Genomic DNA, 24,293 nt, shown 5'->3' with positions numbered 1-24,293 from the left:
ATACGGTTTGTCAGCTGGCATTGCACTGAACACTCTTTAGGAATATATAAGAATTTGTAACCCCATGCCTCATGAAGGGTATTGTGAAGTAAGAGACACAAAGTCAAACTGAAACTCTTTCATGTACTACTCAACGTCAGATTCAATTCTAACATATCACACACATCCACATCAGCTTTCAAGTATGGTGTATCACTTACATTCTCTATGCAGGTAAATACCAAGTCACAGGCTACAAAGACAAGACCATGCTAAACAGTCCATGTATGTTAGCACATTAAGTAATGGAGGAGTCATTTACATTTTCAAAACTGTATAAACTCAACTTTACACAAGACTGGAACTTCTCAAAGAGTTTTGTAACTGCTCTGTGTAGCTCTTCTATGAATTATTTCCCCTTGTATGCGTCTACACAAATCTGTCCTTTACAGTACTACAGAAGTCCATGCTTGTACTTGAGAAACAGGAGGACATGACTTTATTTTGATTTTCAAACACAATATTGAAAACCAGAAAAACACAATTTCACTCTTTTTTTTTTTAGTCCAGACAGAAAAAGATTATGGACAAAGAACTTGATGCTTTTCTTTAAATCTACAAAATTGAAAGTAACGAGTTAACATAAAAAAATACAATTTTCAGTAGTTGTATTACAATACCCACACGATGTTAAGCAAAAATCAAAGTCGAAAAGACTTGCTCCATTTGTCACCCAACCTCCAAACCCAATACAAATGAAAAATGTCTTGAGACCAGACTTGGGTACTATAGCCCACCCTAGTGAGCCATACTGTCTGTAGGTGTGGGTGCTGGGAGTTGATTTGTGCCTAAATTGCAAGAATGTTTCTGTATCTATGAAAGTTGCTCCAAAGAATCATTTGCCACAGCAGCAATACTAGTTCTCATCATTGCAAATGCTTGTTGTGGACCTGTAAATTAATATTATTAGGAAAATGGTTCCCACACTAGGGCGGCACGGTGGCGCTGCTGCCTCGCAGTTGGGAGACCTGGGGACCCGGGTTCGCTTCCCGGGTCCTCCCTGCGTGGAGTTTGCATGTTCTCCCCGTGTCTGCGTGGGTTTCCTCCGGGCGCTCCGGTTTCCTCCCACAGTCCAAAGACATGCAGGTTAGGTGGATTGGCGATTCTAAATTGGCCCTAGTGTGTGCTTGGTGTGTGGGTGTGTTTGTGTGTGTCCTGCGGTGGGTTGGCACCCTGCCCAGGATTGGTTCCCTGCCTTGTGCCCTGTGTTGGCTGGGATTGGCTCCAGCAGACCCCCGTGACCCTGTGTTCGGATTCAGCGGGTTGGATAATGGATGGATGGATGGGTTCCCACACTAATAACAGAAATACAACTTCTAACTTTTGTGAAGTCTTTCATGGATCTGAAGACTTCTGTTCTTTGTGAAGCTCTTCCCACATTCAGAACAACAATATGGCTTCTCCCCAGTGTGAACTCTGTAGTGTTTATGAAGATCGGTAGTGTCGTAAAATCGTTTGCCACATTCAGAGCAGCAGTGTGGCCTCTCTCCTGTATGAATTCTTTCATGTTTACGAAGATTGCTACTACCAGAAAATCGTTTTCCACAGTCAGAACAGCAAAATGGCTTCTCTCCTGTGTGAACTCGTGTGTGCATTTGAAGATGGCTCTTAGTTGAGAATTGTTTGCCACATTCAGAACAGCCATATGGCTTCTCACCAGTGTGAATTTTTGTGTGTATATTACGATGGCTAATTGTTGTAAATCTTTTGCCACATTCAGAACAGGAATAAGGCTTCTCTCCAGTGTGAATTCTCATGTGGGTCCGAAGATGACTTTTCGTTGAGAATCTTTTGCCACACTCAGAACAGCAATAAGGCTTCTCTCCAGTGTGAATTCTTCTGTGGCTCTGAAGTCGCTCACTTGTTGAGAATTGTCTTCCACAGTCAGAGCAGGTATTTTGCTCCCAGTTTGCACATATCTTCTGATAAACACTGTGATCATATTTGCATTTATTTATTTTTCTTATATTTTCAGAGACAGGCAAAGCTGCTGAATTCAAACTTTGTACATGTTGTTGACTGTTTGTCACATCAGCCTGTGTTGTATTAATAGGTTGGGAATTACCCTGCAAAGGGTTTGATATTAAAATCTCTGATCCAGACTTCAGTATCTTCCGAGTTCTATCATGCAATGTCTGCTGGGGTTTACACTGAAGAGAGGTCTCAGTAAATGGTAGTTGAAAGACACAGACACTCTTCTGTAAATCTGCAAAAATAAATCAATGCAGAATTAAGTAAATAGAACAAGTTTAAAAGGTGATTATACTGAAATGAACCCCACTCAAAGGAACCCTCCAACCCAGTGCTTTGTTTTTTATTGATGTCAGATTCTCCTTCTTTCCATCATATATTAGTCTGATTAAAAATCTAACTAAAAAAAGGTACTAAAATTCTGAAGAACTGAAATAAAAAATTATGCCCAAGAATGCTATCTGTTAATAGCCAAAAAGGGAAAAAAAGAAACATGTATGTGAAAGTCAGTTTGTTAATATGCCTTTCAATACACAAACTTGTAATTTTATGAAATTCAAACAAGGAGTCAAAGAAAGCAAAAGAAATTAAAAAGGACAACAATAATAGTAGATAATTACTGAACAACAACATCAACTGATAATTTGTAATGTATAATTTTGCTATTGAGTTTTTTTTTTGTACAATTAAAACTTATTTTTAGTATACTTTACCAAAATAATGTCAGCAAAAGTCACACTCCTCAGTACTGTGTTTTAAGGCTATATTAATATAGTTTGGAGATGCTATGTTAGTGCAGCTTCTTTAGAGTTTCACCTGTCTCCACATGCTTCAAGCACACAGCCATCATCTCTGTCCTAAAGAAAAATAAAGTAGACTGCCGTAATGATTACCGCCCAGTAGCACTTACTGCCATAGCCATGAAGTGCTTTGAGAGGCTGGTGCTAGAACACGTCTAGGACATCATCCCTGACAGTTTGGACCCCTCCAGTTTGCCTACCGTTGCATCAGGTCCACTGAGGATGCCATCTCCATAACACTTCACACCACCCTGTCTCATCTGGAGAACAAGAACTGTTATGCCAGGCTGCTGTTTGTGGACTACAGCTCTGCATTTAACACCGTCATTCCATCCCAGCTCATCACTAAACTCCTGGATCTGGGGCTTAGCTCTTCACTGTGCAACTGGGTACTGGACTTCCTCACTGGCAGACCTCAGCAAGTGCGTATTGGTGGAAAAACATCCTCCATCATCACCACGAACACTGGAACCCCGCAGGGCAGCGTGTTGAGCCCCTGCTTTACTCTGTCTACACACATAACTGCGTAGCTAAGTACAGCTCTAACACCATCCTCAAGTTTGCTGATGATACAACTGTAATAGGTCTGATCAGCGAGGATGATGAGATGGCCTACAGGGAGGAGGTCAGACTCCTGGCAGAATGGTGTCAGGACAACAACCTCACCCTCAATGTTAGCAAAACTAAGGAGATAATTGTGGATTTCCGCAAACAGGCAACACAACACAGCCCCACCAACATCAGAGGTGATGCTGTGGAGCAGGTCAGCAGCTTCAGGTTCCTCAGAGTCACCCTCACTGATGTCAAGTCACACTGCGCCAGTAGTCAAGGAAGCCCAACAACACCTCTACTTCTTCAGGAGACTGAGTAAGGCCCGGATGTCCCCCACAACCCTGTGCAGATTCTACAGGTGTACTATGGAATCCATCCTAACAGGATGTATCACAACCTGGTACAGCAACTGTTCAGTTAAGGACTGCAGAGCACTGCAGTGTGTGGTGAATACAGCACAGCAGATCACGGGCACACAGCTCCATGCAATCCATGACATCCACACTACACAATGTCTCAGGAAAGTGAACAGTATCAGGTGGGACCCCAGCCACCCTGCACTGTCACTTTTCACCCTCCTCCCATCTGGAAAGTGACTAAAGTCCATTCGGACACGCACCTTCAGGTTCAGGAACAGTTTCTACCCAACTGCAATCAGACTCATGAACAATCAGTAACCTTGTGTCACCTCCTCTGCGACCTGCACATATACTTCTGCCACTGTCTCTATTTATTCCTAGGATTCTGGTTTTATTTATTTACTTATTTACATTCATTTATTTATTGTGTGTTTTTTTTCTGTCTATGTTCACTGTCTGTGGGGGCACATGCAAGCAAGCATTTCATTGTACGTGGTACTTGTGCTTATACACATAACAATAAAGAATTGAATTGAATTATGGGGACAGCATCAAACATCAAATCTTATGATGAGACATTGTCTGTGTGGGGTTTGTGTGAAGTCTGCCTGTTTTCCGTGAGTCTGCATAGGTTTTGTTCTTACATCAACAAAGACACACAGGTTGCATTAACTGCCAATTCCACATTGACCATTGTGGGTATGTGCGAGTGGATCCGGTGATGGACTGGCATATTTCCAGGGCTGTTTCCTGAAAAGCAATACAAACCTTAAAGCAGATTAAGTTCTTTGAGGACTATTACGTTTCAAATGACTCATCTAATTACCAAAACACTCAAGGTTGAGGGTGGGGAAGTTGGAGATAAAGACAAAAAACAAAAATACATGCTACTGTCTCCTATGGATTTTTATAGAGGACATTACTGTGAAGATGTGGGTTCTCTTCAGGCTCCCAACATCCTAATGGGGGCCCTGAACCCAACACCGTCGGTAATGTCACAAAGAGGAGCTGACATACGAGGACAAATCTCAACTGAAGCCAGGGGATACTTAAAAAAAAAAAAAAAGTGCATAAGTGCTTTTATTTAAAACAAGAAACAGTGTCCAAAGTGCACTGCCTCAGGTTCAATAAATCCATAAAAACAAGTGTCCAGGGGTATAAAATCAATTAAATAAATCCTTTAAAATATAGCCTTTAGTATGTGAATTTCCCCTTGGGATTAATAAAGTATCTATCTATCTATCTATCTAAAATACGAGGTAAAATGCAATAGTTAAAACGCAGTCTTTCTCTCTCGCTTTACTCTCTGGCCCACCTCCATCTCTCTTTCTCCCCGGCTCACCCATTGCTCCTTCAGCTGGTGGAGACCCTACAGCCACGAACTCCTTCAGCCAACCTCCATCTTGGCCTCCTTACAGATGTCACTGCCAGACCGTCCGAGGTTGGCTCTCCTCTCTTCATCTTTCGCGCTCCCGCAGTCCCTCCTCAGATCCCTCGGGAGGACACCTGCCCTGCTCACCCCACTCACTTGAGCTTTCAGTGGGCTGAACTAGCTCCCAGAGCGCCACCGGCTAACGCTCCTTTGCGGGGCCCCAGCTCGTGGTGTCTCCACTTTCCTGGTGGCCAGATCGTAACATCATGAGTGCTGTTTTCCGTCCTTTAACCGCATGCTTTCTCTTTTCCTCGATCCATCTATTAATCTCTCTTTTCCTTCCATTTCTATCCCATTCTAGATTTTTTTCATCCCTGGTGTCGACCCGTATAAATACACCCCCGCGCACCTCTGTGGACGCAGCGCCTTTAATCACACACCGCAGGAAGCCAATGAGGCAATCGAGAACGACCGCACCCACATGTGCCAGTGCGACTCGCTCCAACCACCCCATTAACTCCCCGCGGTCATGCAATTGTGCCCACGGAGAACGGCATGGTTATACGGATTTAAAACCCGGTCTTTTTTTATTGGAAGCCGCGGAATACCACAGTTACCAGGATGCAAACTACTTGGTGAAACTAGTGAAGCATATTTATAGACTTGATAATGCAATTTTATTGCGCAATGTTTAGAAATAGTAAACTCATTATTTAGTGGGGGTAATGTAGCTGTGAGTGATATACCAGTTGATTTGGTAAACCAGATTAAATTCCTCTCCAGATATGGATGTCAAAAAAACTTCTGCTAGCATGCTAAAAGTAAATGGAAATTTTTACACATTTAAACACAAAAAGCATGCAGAAAGAAAAAGGAAAATGCAGTTTATATAAGTATATTAGTGCAGGGGTCCCCCAACTCCAGTCCTGGAGGACGACAGTGGCTGCAGGTTTTCATTCTAACCAATGTTCCCTCTAAGGAGTAGCATATAGTGAGCAAAAAACATTGTTTATGAGCGACATTTTGTTTAAGCCAAAAATTTATGAGCACCAACTCCGACGGTCAGAGTGAGCGATCGTGCGATAAGTACAAGTGACGCCGTCGGAATGAGCGATCGTGCGGGAAGTATGAGCGACGCTCGGAATTCGTGTGAGTGATTGCTCACGCGCTCAGCTTAGAGGGAACATTGATTCTAACCCTTTTCTTAATTAGTGGCATGTTTTTGCTGCTAAACAACTAGAAACAAATTACATTGGGATAAACAACTTGTTGAATTAAAAAAAAAACTGTTGCATGTTTGTAAAGATATTTTCATTTTCATTACAAAATTCTTAAATTACAGTATAACAAGCCTGCATTTGTAATCTCAGGGGAATATCACGAGTGCTCTTCAGTTATATATTATCAGGTCCAAGCCTGATATTTTCATTTTAGCACGTACCTTTTCTGGAATGACTTGAACATGATGCTGTCTCAGTCCTCTTCATGTCAGACTCCAAAGACTCTGCTTTTACATGGACAGAATGATGCTGTAGAAGAGGTTCGCTGCTTGGTCTAAAGCCAAACTGAGGCACCTCTTTGTCTGGACACACATACTGAGGAACAGAATCGGATTCGACGGCTTCTTCCTTGATGCTACTTAAGATTTCATTTTTCTGTATGTCATAGCTAATAGATATCAGTTCAGATTCTTCTTTAACACTTACTAGCTCCCATTCACAATCCTCCTCTTTCTTAACTTCATGACTTCCCAGTTGATTGAGTGCAGATTCCAATTCACAGGCTTCTTTCTTAATTCCATGACTTCTCAGCTGATTGTTCACAGATTCCCATTCAGGGTCTTCTTTCTTAATTCCATGACTTCTGAGCTGATTGCTCACAGATTCCCATTCAGGGTCTTCTTTTTTAATTCCATGACTTCCCAGCTGATTGTTTACAGATTCCCACTCACAATCTTCTTTCTTAATGTCATCAGTTCTTTTGTTTATGGCATCCACAAAATGGAGGCTCTTGTGAAGCACAAGATTTTCCTTTTTCTCATTGTTACTTTTTTCTTCTTCCAAAGCCACTTCTTCACATTTATAGCTCACCCCTTGAATTTCCTGTACAGTTGGGCACATCTCCTCCATTCTGCAGTTCTGTAAAGCCAGTCTCCTTTGCCACCACCTGTGAACAGAGCATAACAGAATGAATGAACTCCAAACTGGATCAAACAACACCCTCAGCCTTTATTCATAGCATCTTGCCTGCTGCCTTTAAATCAAGGCAACTGCCCTTCTCTGGACTTGTTCTAGTGATTGTATGTACTTTTATAAGACAGAGAACCAAACTTCACACAAAATTCCAGGTTTGGCCTCCCGTTTGTCTAAACAAAACCTCTTGGATTGTACTTCCCACAGCATGAGCACTATGTAACAAAGCATTGATTTAGTTTTTGATCTGCTTTTTTTTTTTTTTTTTTTTAAATATAAACTAGGGGGCTCTGCCCCTTGCTCGCTTCACTCGCCAGCCCCCGTGCGGGCCCTACACGCTACTCATTTCCCGGATCTGCTGCTTGTGACGAATCTTGCTGTGCTTTTGGATAAACACAAATATCAACTCTGTCTTTGATATCTCTGTTTTTCGAAACTATTATCGCCGACAATGTGTCACATGTTGGTTTATTATATATGTGAGTGTAATCTTTTGGATTCACATAGAAATCCAAGAAAACTTCTTTGTTTGTGTTTTGCAGATAAATTTCGTGTTAAAGTGTTATACTTTGGATGTATGGATTTGTATCCATTATTGGCTGAAGAATTTCTAATACGTCCGAACGTTTAACTCTTTTGATTCTATGTAGAATTGCTTCTCCACGGTCATAAATATAAACCTGACCGAATTGTGTTTCTTTGAAATTAAACTTGTAGTAGCTTTAATTGTTGCGGGACCACAGATTCTCATAGCTTATGCTCCTGAATCATGTAAATCTACATTTTGAGCATTGAATGATGCAAATGCGAACAGATTATTGTAGATTCGGATATTTTGCCTGTAGTGTTCTTGGATTTCACATTCACCAAATAACAAATCTTTTATTTCTCACAGATATGCCTAATCGTTGGGAAGAAAGGCTACTTTTCCCTGATGGCAACATGAATTAGACGATCTACAAGTCTCCAACTTAAACTTTAAAGCCAAACAATATCTACATACTTCTGTCATATCATATATATCCATATTTTTGATCTCTTTTCGCTGTTCCGTTATTTCACAGAGTAATAATTTCCATTTCTTAGCGCTAATGCGATTTTTACTATCAGTTATTTGAGACTTTGAATTTTAGTACTTTCAGAATCTGTAACTTGCTCTGCATGTGTATCGCGCCAAAGTTTGCCAACATTTTTGAACCTCTTCACAACGTTGTATTTTGTCTTCTACTTTTTGTCTTTTATTTCCGCCCACACAAAAATTTATAAAATCTGAAAGCACAGAAACTGTGTCTGACAATAGCATTCACACAAATGAGAGGTGAGTGGACCGTGGGCGTGATTAAATCTCTTGGCACGAAGTCTCGTCTCACAAGACATGAAATTATCTTTCTGAAAAAGTCTTGTCTCGTCCCAGGATTTTTTTATATAATAGAGAGATATAAACAAGTTGAAGTTTAAAGCTCGAAGCTCCTCATTGTGTAATTAGAATTAAAAATTTGTGCATCTTAATGGGCAAGACTTCAAATTTCACTTTCAGTCTAGAACAAACTGGGCATTGCCCATTTTTCTAGGATTTTAGTGTCATTCAAGCATGGTTTAGACAAAAGACGCAGAACTGGGATGAAGAAAGTCAGAGTGAATGGCTGAAATGCAGCTCTAGCAACACTTCGGTCAGTTCTGTACTTCAACCGATAACAAAGTGAAATCAGAGTCTGCAGAGAATAAACATTGCTTCACATTGTTTGTGAAATGTTCTGTGTGCCAGATGCTGCAAGCCTGTTTCCAGCTCATGGAGCAAGCTCTAGTGGCACCACACTGTTTTAGGTTTACCCTTGGCTGTAAAGTGTGTATGTGCAACCTGAACTGTCTTGGGTGGGTTAAACTTCTGGTTTTAACTTTTCCCATTCAGGGCTATGCTGCACACACCAGCAAAAGATATGAAAGAAAAATCACAGCACCATGTGTCAATATATCAAGCACAAGATATTATGCTGATCTGAATGGGGCTCAGGAAATAATGATCTTCATCCACCAATTATGTGTCAGAAGTATAACGCTCTTGCTTCAAAGTGCAGACATTTGGTGTGGAAAGACCAAGTATTTAAACAATCTTTTTTTTTTTTTTTAACATATTGTTGGCTGGCCTCAAGTTGTCCAGCCAACATCTGGCCAGACACAGTTAACTACTGAACAGGCATTGACACTTGTATTTAAGATGTGCAGTGTGTGGAGTCTGCTTTTTTTTTCCTTAACCTTTTCCACGTTAAAACTGCCGGAATAAAAACTGGAGGAATTGCCATTTCAATTTAGGAAGTTGCCAGCTGGGAGATTTTCCTGAGCAGCATGTTGCTGTAAGGCTCTCAATTTACATTTAAATCTGTATGGCTGTAGTTTGTCAGATGATTGAATGCCAATCAAACCAGGTCAGGCACAAGCATCCCATTGTTGGACTGAGTACTTTGAAGCAAACTGTGCGCAAATTTTTTTTTTTTTGTTCTTTATTTTGCCTTGCAGTAATTCCTCGCTATATCGCGCTTTGACTTTCGCGGCTTCACTCTATCACGGATTTTATATGTAAGCATATTTAAATATATATCACGGATTTTTCGCTGGTTTGTGGGTTTCAGTGGACAATGAGTCTTTTAATTTCTGGTACATGCTTCCTCAGTTGGTTTGCCCAGCTGATTTCATACAATGGACGCTATTAGCAGATGGCTGAGAAGCTACCCAATTAGAGGACGTATTACGTATTAAATAAAACTCCTCAAATATATTGTGAGCACGGGGGCTGTTCGCACCCCTACAGGATACGGCCGCTCGTCTAAAAAACGCTGAAAGACTACCTTCACATTGCTCCCTTCCTTGCTGGGTTTACTTGTGGTTACTTTGTTGCGCGATATGCTTCCCGCACGGTGCTTCGCATACTTAAAAGCTCAAACAGCACGTATTGATTTTTGATTGTTTACTTTTCTCTCTCTCTCTCTCTCTCTCTGACATGCTCTGCTCCTGACGGAGGGGGTGTGAGCAGGGGGTCTGTTCGCACCCCTAGAGGATACAGACGCTCGTCTAAAAAATGCTGAAAGACTACCTTCACATTGCTCCCTTTCTTGCAGCTGCTTTGTCAAGCGACATGCTTCCCACACGGTGCTTCGCATACTTAAAAGCTCAAAAAGCACCTATTGATTTCTGATTGTTTGCTTTTCTCTCTCTCTCTCTCTGACATTCTCTGCTCATGACACACAGTCCTTTGAAAAGGAAGATATGTTTGCATTCTTTTAATTGTGAGACGGAACTGTCATCTCCGTCTTGTCATGGAGCATGTTTAAACTTTTGAAAAAGAAACAAATGTTTGTTTGCAGTGTTTGAATAACGTTCCTGTCTCTCTACAACCTCCTGTGTTTCTGTGCAAATCTGTGACCCAAGCATGACAATATAAAAATAACCATATAAACATATGGTTTCTACTTCGCGGATTTTCACCTTTCGTGGGGGGCTCTAGAACACAACCCCCACGATCGAGAAGGGATCACTGTATACAATTTCTTGTATTAGGAATTTGTTAGTTTTCGCATACCCCTTGGGGTCAGAGCGCAGGGTCAGCCATTGTACAACGCCCCTGGAGCAACTGAAGGTTAAGGGCCTTGCTCAAGGGCCCCACAGAGAAGAATCTCTTTTGGCAGAGACAGGGATTTGAACCGGCAACCTTCAGGATACCAGAGCAGATCCTTAGCCTCAGAGCCACCACCTCATTAGTCATTAGCAAAATAGGGACAGATATTTTTAGTTAGGGATGAGAATATTAAAAATTACAGAAGTCGGCACACATAAAGGACAATTCTGGTAATGCCGTACTAGAATTTACATGCTAAAAACATCGTTTCTTATTAGAGCAGTAGGTTTATATGTAGTTATACTAGGGGGCTTCGCTCGCCAACCCCAAGGCCTGTGCTACGTGCCAGCCACTTCATGTCTCTGCCACTTGTGTATATTGATTTCACTTCACCAAACAACAAATCTTTTAATTCTTGCGGATACGCCTTTTCATTGGAAAGAAACACTACTTTTCAATAGCTAAGTTTCCATCCAGTTTTTTGCGACGTTTTGTTATCGACAAACAGAATATACGTAAAAAAAATGTGCGAAATTTGCTGTCTCCAGCCTGTTTCCATCAAACTGGCTTTTTATCGATAAAATGGTGTGCGTGATGACGTCATCCCCCCCCAAAACGAACTGTCGCATAACTTTTGTTGTATCGCGAAAAAAATCTGCCCTTGAGCCGTTTCCATACATAATTTTGTGTATGTCGCAAATTATCTACCTTTTGTTTTCCACGTTACACCCCCTCCACTAAACAAAGAAATGGAGAGATTATTCAGACAGTTTTTTGAAATTTGCCAGCTTACTGTTATTTCAGTTTCACAAATAATTGGAATTGTACATAATATCCGAAGACGACAGCAGAATGAAGCAGTTGCTTGTCTGATAGCCCTAGAGCTCGAAGAAAGTACCCCAGTGTGACGAAACCCACGGGTATGGGAGAGACGATGGAATAAGACCTTCTGGGAGGAGGTGGTGGAGAGACACTTAACAGAAAATCTCTGGCTGCAACATTTTATAATGACACGGCCGACGTTTGACATGTTGTGTGGATTCATCAGTCCTGATGTTGCGCCCATCACAGGTTGCCACCGACCACCGGTTCCAACCCAAAAGCGGATTGCCATCGCCCTTTACAAGCTGGCAACCTGTGCCGAGTATAGAGTAGTTGGAGAAACTTTCGTGGTTAGTAAAACTACCGTCCATCAATGTGTATATGCTGTGTGCACCGCTATTAAAGAAAAATTAATGCGGCGTTATATCAGACTTCCGACTGTAGCGGAGGCCAATGAAATTGCATACCGCAATTCCTTGGTGCATCTTGTGCCACAGATTTACGGTGCGCTGGATGGCACGCATGTGCCTATTCTTCCCCCGACGGAAGGCTACCGCGATTACATTAATCGCAAAGGGTGGCCATCTATTGTTCTCCAGGCCCTTGTTGATGACAGGTGCATGATACGAGACATTTGCGTTGGCACTCCTGGAAGTGCCCATGATGCAGCTGTGTTTGCAGCATCGGATCTGTACAGGTGAGCCTACCTTTCAACATCCCTTCACAGTGCGATAACAACTGAATTAACCTGCTTCCCTTAAGGTTTTTAATTAAAACTGAAATTTGAATTAATACAAAATAACGACGTTTAATCAAAAAAAAAAACTCTCTTCATCAGACCATGCGAGCCGCTCCGCCATTCTCGTTTTGATTGCACGTGATGAAAATGTGACACATTTATTTGCGTTAAAGCCCTTTTTTCCGACAAAAACTGTTTCCAATGTAGTTTTTGCGACATCTGAAGTATCGACATGGAATTTATGCGCTAAAGTTAAACGGAAAAATATTATGTCGACATGTACAACATTTCATCGATAATTAGCATTTCCATCAGCTATATCAGTAAAAAATTTGAAGCGCTAAATATTTTTTCGCAAAAACTCCTTGGATGGAAACCTGGCTACTGATGGCAACACAAATTAGACAATCTACAAATCTCCGACTTAAAGTTTAAATCCAAACAATATATTCAATCTCTTTTCGCTGTTCCATTTAGTTCACTGAGTAATAATTTCCATTTCTTTGCGCTAATACGATCTTTACTATCATTTTTTTTGAGATTTTTGAATTTTAGTACTTTCATTATCTCTAACCTGCTTTGCATGTGTATCGCGCCAACGTTTTTGAATCTCTTTACGACGTTCTACTTTATCATCTACTCTTTGTCTTTTATTTCTGCCGTGGTTAAATCTGTTGGCACAAAGTCTTGTCTTGTGGGACTTGAAAGTATCTCTCTGAAAAAATCACGTCTCGTCCCAGGCTAAAAAGTCTCGTCTCAGGATTTTTTTTATATAATAGAGAGCTATTGCAACCAAACTGTATTAAATTAGGTTTACCGTACATGTTTTTCTTTGCTTAAGTTGGTTATTATTTTTCTTACGAATAAAATGGCAGCTCATGTCTTGATCCAACACTCCTAGTCACAACAAAACTCTTAAGTATTTCAGACATCAGTGGTGCTTTACTGTAAAAGAATGTTAAGTAGCACAGTTGTACGATATGCTTGATATCTCTGAAAAGACTAACAAGAATTACATCAAAACTGCTCAAGACAAATGATCATCATATCATCCGCCCCTATCATTAAAGGACTTTTTCTTTTAAATTTAGTTACTCATACACTTTACACTACCCTCTTTCTGAGAGTTTAAGCTACAAACCCAGTCCCTCACTTCTGTTTATTCAAAAGCAAATCACCTTGCTAACAGGTTCATCTTCTACTTAAAACACCTCATAATGAAATTCTCTCTTATGTTAATAAGCATCCCCCCAAATTTAAAGCCATTTACTCCAAATAGGGTCCAGGGTTTGTCCAGATTTAGACCCCCTTTCAGATACGGCCCATGGACAGCAATCACTGACATGAAACCTCAGCACAGTCTAGGCCACCCCTTGAGTGATATAACAAAAAAGCACCCAAGTCCAAATGCAATGAGACCACAAATGCATTTTGAACAAACTTTAATGAAGAAGGCAGTCAGACTCAAAAGCGTAAAAAGACCCCATGTATTTCCTGTCAATTCATAATGAATGCATACATTTGTGCCAAAAAAATAAAAAAATTAATGCAGCATTTGCTCTCATTAAAATGATAACTGGAGAGCAGTGTAACCTGTGTATTGAGGAAACTCGAAAATGGTACTCCAATTTGACTGTGTGTGTCCTTCTGGGGAATGTACAGTAAATGTACAGGAGGACTCATCCTTTAATGATATAGATGGAATATATACATACCATAGGGGCATGGTATTCAAATAAGACAAATCAATATAAACATACCATAACAGCATGGTATTCAAATATTTTTTTTAGCCAAACTAGCCGAGGTCTGAATTGTTAACATAACATTAACAAACCCCCTTAATCCAATTCAGTGAAACAGAGATATTATAATACAATAGCATAATATAATGCTTTTTGGCACTAATCCTGGCAGGGGTGGGGTGCAATAGAAACAATCTTTACTACATAATTCTGAATGCAGTACACATTTTAAACAGTACAGTCTGCTAATCCAAGCCTTTCAAAAAATTCTCCTTGTTATTACTGGAAGGGAAAAAAAATCATAGACCACTAACAACTTTGACTCAAACTACCTAACTTTACACAATTCATCAAATGCACTTATATAAATTAAGGTCAAACCCAATTCTAGCATTAATCTCAAACCAGGGGGATGAGGCAGATTGTTAGATTGTAACTTTGACAGCTCCACCAGCACATGAATACAGCTTTAGTTACATACAGGTCTGTGGATTCAAATTAAATGAGCATGACTTATCTGTGAAGCCCACTGTCTCAGTATACACATTTAAAACTTAGTATCTTCTGAACGTGGCTGCAGACGGAAACCCATTGTTAACGATACAGATTTGAGGTCCGACCTTAACTAACTAAGAAAATCCTCATATATGAACATTTTTTTCCCTTAAATTGATTTTTAAGCATGAATCGGATTCCCCAACCATCAATTTACATTTATTATATTCAAAAAGAGAATATCATGTATTAGTTCGTTTTTATTAAAGCAGTTTCACATAAATCACAATTAAATACATTCAGTCACCGATTACCAGGACTGCATGACGAGTACCTGTATCAAAATGTCCCTGATTTGGATGAAACGCGATTCATATTACAGTATACCCTTCAAATGCGCTGTGCACAAGTAAATCGATAACTTCGGGGCTCGACACATTGAAAATCTGGCTGAAAAGATTCACGTGGTGACGTGGGCGATCCCAAACGAGCACTTCCTGATTGAGTGATAATGAAAATTAACGAACGACTGATACGGTCTGTAAAAATACATTTGGCACTCGACGTAACAGCTGACGTTTACAACAGCCACAGATCAAACAGCCGAGGGGACAAAGTACGCCTACAGAGTCACTTCATCTGTGCCTCGTATAGCGCCTATACAACACAGGAAAGAGAGGGATCAGCCATAAGGTGTCACGAGTAGAGCGAGACACCTTATCTGCACAAAAAAAAGCCCAGCTCAGCCGGAGCGCCAAAATAAAGATACCTAGAAATCAGCAGTTATGCAGAAGATCAAGGACGGAACCCGCCGGACTAATCTCAGCACCGGACTGGACCGCTCCTTTGAGACTAGAGCAGAGCTCGCACAGTACAATAAACACGAGGAGGAGCTAAGATAACAACACATTGGATCTCTGAGAGTAAAGAGCACTGATACTGCGGTTTTATGGTTTCTTGTCTCATCATTTTACGCAAAATACACACCTTTACTTTCCACACATGTGCTTCTCCGTCCGGGTCTCACGAACTCATTAGGACGACGCTCTTTTTCGACAGTTTAAGTCTCGCGGTGTAGCACCACGTGTGCAGTGCCTATCGCAGCGCCGTTTGTTTCTGTCGCTCTGGCTGACCTCATCGACATCTGCAGTATAACCCTAGCAACTGTATCAAAATAAAAGTTCATTTCAAGCCGGTAATAGAGATCTTTAAATATGGTAACTGCAGCATGATGATCATCTTCTAAAACTATGGATTTCACACAAAATCTATAGTTGGAATAAAGAAATAGCACACTTTACTAAGTAAGATACAAAATGATAAGATTGTCTATTTCTGAGAAATGCAATTGTAAACCTGCAATTCTAGCAGACTATAAGATGAATGAAACACTTTCTTTTTCAATTAAATACCCCCAAAACTAAATACTGAGGTAATAAGAAAGTGGGTTGTAATAACACCGACAAACAAATATCTAATACAAAAAGATGTCACATATCAATGTTTCATTGCCATTCTTCACACACCCATTGAATATGACATCCATCCGTCCATTATCCAACCTGCTATATCCTAACTACAGGGTCATGGGGGTCTGCTGGAGCCAACACAGGGTGCAAGGCAGGAAATAACCCCCGGGCAGGCCACCAGCCCACCGCAGTGGAATATGACATATTGGCTGTTATTATAACACATTTTCTGAAGGTTTTGTACTCCACATTGTGATCCACTCACCCAAAGCAGACATTCAAAAATATCCAGGGAAGTAGGCCTGAATCCCAACAGCCTGCCCAGAGGAGGTGCAACCAAAAGGCAGCCTAGCTTCCACCTGAGTGGCTGGCTTTGGCCTACACCAGGCTTCACTTAACTATTAAAGTTCAAAAATTAAACTTTGGAATGTCCCAAACTACATGCAAAAGGCAACAAAAGATCTTTATAAAAGAAGAATTTAGTTTGTTTAAAAAGACTAGATATTGCAATCCCTGACGATTCAGCACAGCACTTGCCTTGAATGGGGCTGGAGATGTCTTCTTTGTCAGGATGACTGTGACACTCCATGCAAGGACATTTGTCATGTATTTGTAATGCAGTACACTATCGTAGCCTTTTTCCTTTGATAAGAACGGATGAGCAGACAGCGTGTGCCTTTTCTTTCTTGTCTTTATTGAACAACAACAACTAACAAAATATGCAAGGCATTACCAATCATATCACTAGGTGTCAACCCACAATCAGACATCAATAGCTGAACTGAATGCATGCTTATACCGATATATAACAACACTTTTGGACAATTCCCAATTTAGGATGCCAGTAGATGAGACCGAGCGACCAGTGGATGAAGTAAGTGAGATGAAGCCAAGTCTGAACTATTTACAAAACAAATGCCTTGCAAAAATATCTACAAAGTTCAATGCCAAAGCACTATTAAAATAAAAGAAAATTAGTGCAGGTGCTACTTATAATATTTACAGTGAGTACAAAAGAAAAGTGAAGAAAAACAAAAAATAATCTTCCTCCTCCTTCCTCCAGCTACAAGACAGTCCAGGAAGGACAGGATGAAAAATAATCAAAAATCTAAAAAATGAGAAAGTAAGCACAAGAACAAGAAAAAAAGAGAAAAAAACACTGAGCACCCTTAAACACAGAATCCTTCCACCCAAACTAAACTGAGAAGAGAGTCTGATCATAGCACCTACATTATATGAAGATCAGTACGTATCCATCCATCCATTTTCCAACCCGCTGAATCCGAACACAGGGCCACGGGGGTCTGTTGGAGCCAATCCCTGCCAACACAGGGCACAAGGCAGGAACCAATCCCGGGCACGGTGCCAACCCACCGCAGGACATCAGTACGTATCTCTACTACTAAACTATCCATTCATCCATCCATTTTCCAACCTGCTGAATCTGAATACAGGGTCACGGGGGTCTGTTGGAGCCAATCCCAGCCAACACAGGGTGCAAGGCATTAACCAATGACCAATTAACCAATGAAAGGGCGCCAACCCACGGCAGGACACACACACACCCACACCAAGAACACACCAGGGGCAAGTTAGGATCGCCAATCCACCTAACCTGCATGTCTTTGGACGGTGGGAGGAAACCGGAGCACCCGGAGGAAACCCACACAGGGAGGACCCAGGAAGCGAATCCTGGTCTTCTTAGTGCGCCACCGTGCCACCCACTACTAAACTAATCTCATCAATAATGCAAATCTGCACTTAATCCTGAAGACCTGGTCAAATAACGACCCCTGGTGTTCGGACCATGGTTTTAAACCGTGAGTCCTTTTGTCCAACTAGTCCTCATTTACGTTACCTGCGGTCACCCAATAAACTGTCACGTCGATAAGTGTACCATACATCAACATCTGCTCAGGTGCAGTCCACTCTATTTAACCATTCCCACACTCGTGTGCGCATACCTGTCTGTCTTGTTATTGTGAAGGCTCTTCGTTCGGCCTCTAGTAAGTGAGTTTTACTTTCTCCCACTTCACTTCTAGTCCCTTTTGCCGGCTATTCGGAAAGTGTGCTTTTTATCCTTCTGATCTGTTACTTTGAATTTAAATATAACACGTTTGCCTTCTCTCCTGCAGCGATTTCAGGAGCACGCCTCCACACTGGGCCGCCAGAAACCGTGAGCGTGCTCAAAAGACAGCTTCAGACGCGTGCATCGGCCTCGTCATTGGCTAGTTCGAGACCCACAGCTTGCTCTCGGAGCACCTGTAGTCCTCCTGGCAGCCCTATGAGCAACCTTGTGCTCAAACGCCGGTAAAACTTTGTGCCACTGCCGTGTTAATCTGGGAAGGGGGCACTAAAACAAGTAAATGAAAACCCCAACGTTTTTCTCCATGCCCGTGATATCCTAAGTAGTTATATATATATTTGCTTTATTTCTACAGCCACTGAACTTGGTTTATCTCAATGACATTGATAATGACCATTTAGTGATGTTTCCACCAATACTACATATCATCAGTCGTGTACCCCGGCATCACATGGTGTTTTGGCCTTTTTCGACAAGACACTCTTAGCTGAGTAAGGTCCATCACATGCTGATCAGAAACAGGGTGTGTATTGAATGGTTACTAAGTGGTCCTCCCAAGGGACGGTCAGCTCAACGATGAAGACACATCTGCAGAAGTTAGACCAAATCTCTGTGCAGATTGGTGGCTGCAATTTCAAACGAGAAGGTGAGTCTCTGATTTAAGTCAACACGCATTTCCCAATCCCTGGCTGTACTCCACAGGCATAAGTCCGAAGGTGAGGGCTTGGTCTGTTGTTTCTCCCCTTGCCGAATGAAGGATGTTAGTTGCGGGAAGGTCGCCTGGGCATTTAGGGGGATGTCGTTGATTGACACTCTATTCTCATCTAATGCCAAGGCCAATTAACACAGTTGGTTATAAGTCCACCTGTATCTTCCTTGGGTTAAGCTATTATTATAACCCACCAGGGTGTGTCTGAGGTTGCCGGGGCCACACCATGGTGATAAGCTGGGTCCATTCCATGCAAAAGATGTAGGTTTGTTTGGGCAGCACATCATATGTGGCTGTAATGATGAAATTTATCCTGTTTGTTTCCATATTCCACAGCTCACTCCATTTGATTTTATGTCACTTTATGCCAAGGTTAATATAGTTTTGCCTTTTTATATTAGTTTCTATTTCTACATTTTTTTCTGACTTAGAAATTCAGTTTAGTTTTAGTTTTCCTTCATCGTATATTTTTAGTTTTTATTTCACAAAGACATTTCTATTTTATTTTTATATCTATTAGTTTAAGTTTTAGTTTTAGCAATTATAGTATGGTTAAAGAGCTACTATGGTGTTTAGTTTTGTGTCACAATCAGACAGAACTGTACACTTAATGGGTTTGGATTTAATATTCGTTTAATGTTAGTGGAAGCTTACTATAGTACACTACATGGTTTACTATCTGGTTTTGTTCTTGTCTGATTAAAAACAAGCATAATCAAACCCAGATACTGAATATGAACATTTTTTTTATAATTTTTAAAATATTTGCTGTCATTTGTGCTGAACAAATCTGTGCTGACTGTTGGCACTTGTTTCTTTTCCTTTTATTGCCCAGAATGGACCAATTTTAATGAAATTTAGGTGAATTTTAAGGTTTGAGGGTTTGTTTTTTTTTTACTATGAATGTCTACTGCACACAACATATCCTTCTCCAAGACAATATGCTTACGATTAATGCCTTCAATATTGCATTAAAAAATCTCCCATACTGTTCTTTATTTTCTACCAGCCATATTGATCTCTGATTCCATCTCAAGCACATACAATTTATAGACAGAATTTTTCCACCTGCAGGCCGGAAAAGATATTAAAAAAAAATCAGAAAATAAATTCTCCTGTGTTCTGACAGGTGTGACCATAAAAATCATGGGGGCTTAGGAAGAACAGGGCTCTTAGGCTTGAATCAGTGTGCAGACCCCACCTAGCTGTGTTGAGGGAAACAAAGGAAAACAAGCATGCAGTGTGAAGATTAGAGGCAGTGGGACTTGAAAAACCAATGTATAATAATGGTTAACTGCTAATGAACAGAGTAAGAGTTGGTAATAGGAGTATGGACAGGCACAAAATGACAGAGGCAGTATCTGAGATTAGGAACAATTTATGACATTATCTAAACCTGTTTATGCAGAGCAGGATCACAGGAAACCTGGAGCCTACCCCAGCAGCTTTGGATGCAAGGCAGGAAAAGTCTCTGGTATGCAATATGTATGATAAGGCTGATGTTAAGAGAAAAAAAGAATATGATATGTCAACTATTTGTTTTGAGAGAGAGAGAAAAATTGAAAAAGGGGGACAGATATTTTAAAACGTAATTCTGCTGCTGGACTATTTCCACAATATCAGGTATTTTGAGCTGTGAAAATAAACTAAAAAAGAGAAATGAATAAATATTGAATAAATACTAAAACACATTAGTATGTTTCGTTTTTCGCCATTTGACAGACTCTCTTCACCTATACCTGTAGTTCACTGGAGACATTGATAGCTCAGGAATTTTACAAGGTTTGTTAAAGAGACAAGGATCACATTTAAGGGTGCACCTCCCAGCATGCATGAGAGTGTCTATTATGGGATGTTAAAAAGTAAAGAAGGTGCACGAGTGCCGCAATAGTCAATTCCGCCTAAAGAAACATTTATTTGTTATAAGTAAGAATCAGCAGTGTACCGAGTTAAGATACGTGTGCGTTGATGACCAGAGGTGGGTTCGTTTGCATTCTCCTTGTATTTTATGTTTTTATATGTTAAGATGTAAAGTCGTTTAAATGTACTGATTACGTTATTGATTTGGATTCTATACTGCCGGTAAGCTAGTGCTTAATTTCAGTAATACTGCCATCTAGTGGACTTTGGGTACTTTATCAATAAGTTTTATGTATTCTTTTTTATTGTAGACCACACATACAAATACACCTATACCTATTCGAATCCAGGTGTATATCTCAAAATAAATGAGTTCAATTTCAAACTAAGCTGCTGTGTGGAATACTCTGCATCATTTGCCAGTGTCCTGATCGACACTCCGGAGTGAACACTATAAGTCCTGAACATACGAAAGATAAAGTGGTCCTTTGCTACAAATTTTGGTCCTTCGAGACGGAAAGTGTGTTTACAACGGAAGAAGGATGTCAGAGTATCAGTCCTACAGTGACCGTCCTCGACACTTGACCCGTCCACCAGCCTATCTTAAAGAATTTGAAGTTCAGTATCCTGGTCAAGTTCCTTTACCACCTGTGGCCCATACAGCACGCCCATTACCTGATAAGGAAAGGTATCAAGAGTATACCAATAAATACTACATCCCAATGAAGACAACAAATCACTTTACAGCCTCATCTCCTACCAGTCAGTACAGTTCCTATGGAGGAGAGAATACATTGCACACTACAGTGGATCGGTGGGATGTACAAGATGTGAAAACACCTTTACTTCAAACAGAAGATGCTGATTTCTTACCATTGAGATACAACTTAGTTATTCACGACCTTGAACTTGAGAATCAACAGTTAAGACAGACTACACAGTCCATGAGAGAGGAGATCAGGCGCTTATGGGAGATGCAGGTAGGCATTCAAGAGCAGTTAAAATTAAATCAACAACTGCCCTCAACCCACAGGCAACTGACCCAAGATCAAGTTCCCCCAGTGCCTGCACCCAGAACTCGCATTAGATCAGCAGAGAAGATTGCCTTTAACTTTGATCGAAATACTCCACCACTACCCGCTCCGAGGCGTAGACAAGCGGCAGATAAACAAGAAAGCGCCTCTCTTGACGACAACGAACCTAGTACGGGCCGAAACTTCATTCATCATAGACCATCAGGAGAGCAGCAAGCTCTTATGGTTCCAGAACCCCCAGGCATTCAATACGTATGTGGAGAATCTTCTCCTATGTATGGATCTGTGAACCATTGCTCTCCACAACCAAGTTTTTTATTGCATACTTCTATTAGACAATATCAAGATCTTCGGAAGTCGGAGCCACTATAACTGACTCAAACCTATTCAGTACCACACGAGCAACACTGTTCTTATCCTCCCATGTTGCACTCTGCTCAAACGGAACAACAGCACGGAGTTATTAATCAAGAAATGACGTATAGATATCCAAAACCAACAATTCCACATTTCAGTCATAGGGATCCCAGTGAGTTTGCCCGTCTCAGATTAGCTCTGGTGAACCTACTGCCAGAAGATGCCACCGAGCTCTTTAAATATCAGGTGTTGTTGGATCATCTGAAGCTAAAAGAGGCACATCTAATAGCTGACTCATTTTTGAACTCGGTTACTCCCTATACAGACACAATAGCAGCATTAACAGAAAGATTTGGACAACCTCATCACCTAGCTTTAAGCAAAATAGCCACAGTTATGGACTCGCCTGATATTCAACCTGGTGATGCAGCAGGATTTGAAAAGTTTGCCCTTCAGATACAAGCCTTAGTGGGCCTACTCCAAACTTTGGGTCCAAAAGGTGATATCGAATTACATTGTGGCTCACATGTCGCTCATTTACTAACCAAATTACCTTCGGAGTTGCGATCATCCTTTAGAAGACAAATGTGCTACCAACCGGGCACTATTTATACCCTTCTGGATCTAGCAAAATGGCTTAAATTTGAATCTTGGTGCCAAAACTATGAAGGCCAGACCAGAGGCAAAGGACACAAGGATCAAGCGATGCACAGACCAGACAACAGAAGAGATATAGGAGCTAAAACCCGACAGACCACTATCTTTCATGGCACAGAGCAATCTTCAGCGTTACCTACTTTGACATCATCAGCATCCGTGTCACAGTCTACAAGTAAGAAGCCTGAGAAGAGCAAAGTTTTCTGCCCATACTGTGATAGCACTGAGCATTACCTGAGTCAATGCTCTCAATTTCAACAGCTTAATAAGGAGCAGATAATCAACTGGATTAAAACTAAGAATAGATGCTGGAGGTGTGGACGAGCCCATCAAGCTGCTCAGTGCACACTGAAGAAACCATGTCATCTCTGTAACAGGAAGCATCTTCAAATCCTGCATGAAGTAAACAACAGATCACCAAAGGAAGAAACTTGTTTAGTGAGTTCTACAAGTGAAACTCTTTACCTAGATAAACCCGAAGGCTCCAGCCGTGTCCTCCTTAAAATAATCAAAGTTCGTCTACAACACCAAGATAAAGTTTTAGACACTTTTGCTATTCTTGATGATGGATCAGAGAGAACAATCCTGTTATCTGATGCTACCCAGAAACTAGGTCTGAAAGGAGAACCAGAGGATCTAATACTAAGGACTATTAGACAAGATGTGAAGACACTGCATGGTGCTTCAGTATCCTTCAGAATAGCTTCAGTTTCACAACCTAACAAGAATTATCTTATCAGAAGAGCCTTTACAGCTGATCAACTGAGTCTGGAAGAACATTCATACCCAATAGCAGACCTACAGCAACGATACAATCACTTAAAAGGTCTTCCACTACAACCTGTTCATAAAGCATGCCCTCTCTTATTGATTGGAGCTGATCATCCACACTTGATCACCCCTATTGCACCTGTGCGCCTTGGACCACCAGGGGGTCCTGCAGCAGTTAAGACCAGATTTGGGTGGACATTACAAGGTCCAGCGCAACTACTTAAGGAGAACCTGCAACCACAGCAATGTCTTCATATTACCCTCACCCCTTCAATGTCTGAACTTTTCAGAAATGTTGAAAGACTCTGGCAAACAGACATCATACCTTACAGAAATGAGAGACTCCTAACAAGGTCTAAACAAGATCAAGAGGCCATAGATCTACTGCATGCGAAAACGATAAAGGTAATAGTAGATGGTGTAAACCGTTATGCCACACCACTGCTACGCAAGAAAGATATGCCTTGTCTACAAGCATACCAAGAAGCTGTTATGCCGAGTTTGCGAAGCATTGAAAGACGTCTGTCAAAGGACTCTACAAAGGCAGCTGCATACAATGAAGAAATTAAAAAACTGGAGGAGGCTGGATATGTTATTAAGTTACCAGCAGAAACAATCACCTCCTCTGAAGAATCTTGGTTTATTCCTCACCAT

The 24,293-nt window shown here is 41.0% G+C and overlaps 1 protein-coding gene across 1 annotated transcript; it reads right to left on the bottom strand.

Annotated features, from left to right (window-relative positions):
* Positions 1–449: 449 nt before the first annotated feature.
* LOC114664754 (gastrula zinc finger protein XlCGF48.2-like) lies at positions 450–15,845 on the bottom strand. Its single transcript, XM_051926050.1, has 3 exons — positions 15,684–15,845; positions 6,535–7,259; positions 450–2,245 (listed from the first exon to the last, which is right to left on the bottom strand). The coding sequence occupies exons 2-3, from the start codon at positions 7,220–7,222 to the stop codon at positions 1,356–1,358; spliced, it is 1,578 nt and encodes a 525-aa protein (XP_051782010.1). The 5' UTR covers positions 7,223–7,259; positions 15,684–15,845; the 3' UTR covers positions 450–1,355.
* Positions 15,846–24,293: the final 8,448 nt, after the last annotated feature.

This window comes from Erpetoichthys calabaricus, chromosome 1 (assembly GCF_900747795.2).
Source record: "Erpetoichthys calabaricus chromosome 1, fErpCal1.3, whole genome shotgun sequence".
NCBI classification, from domain to species: Eukaryota; Metazoa; Chordata; class Cladistia; order Polypteriformes; family Polypteridae; genus Erpetoichthys; species Erpetoichthys calabaricus.
This window is presented reverse-complemented; position numbering and strand designations above follow the sequence as displayed.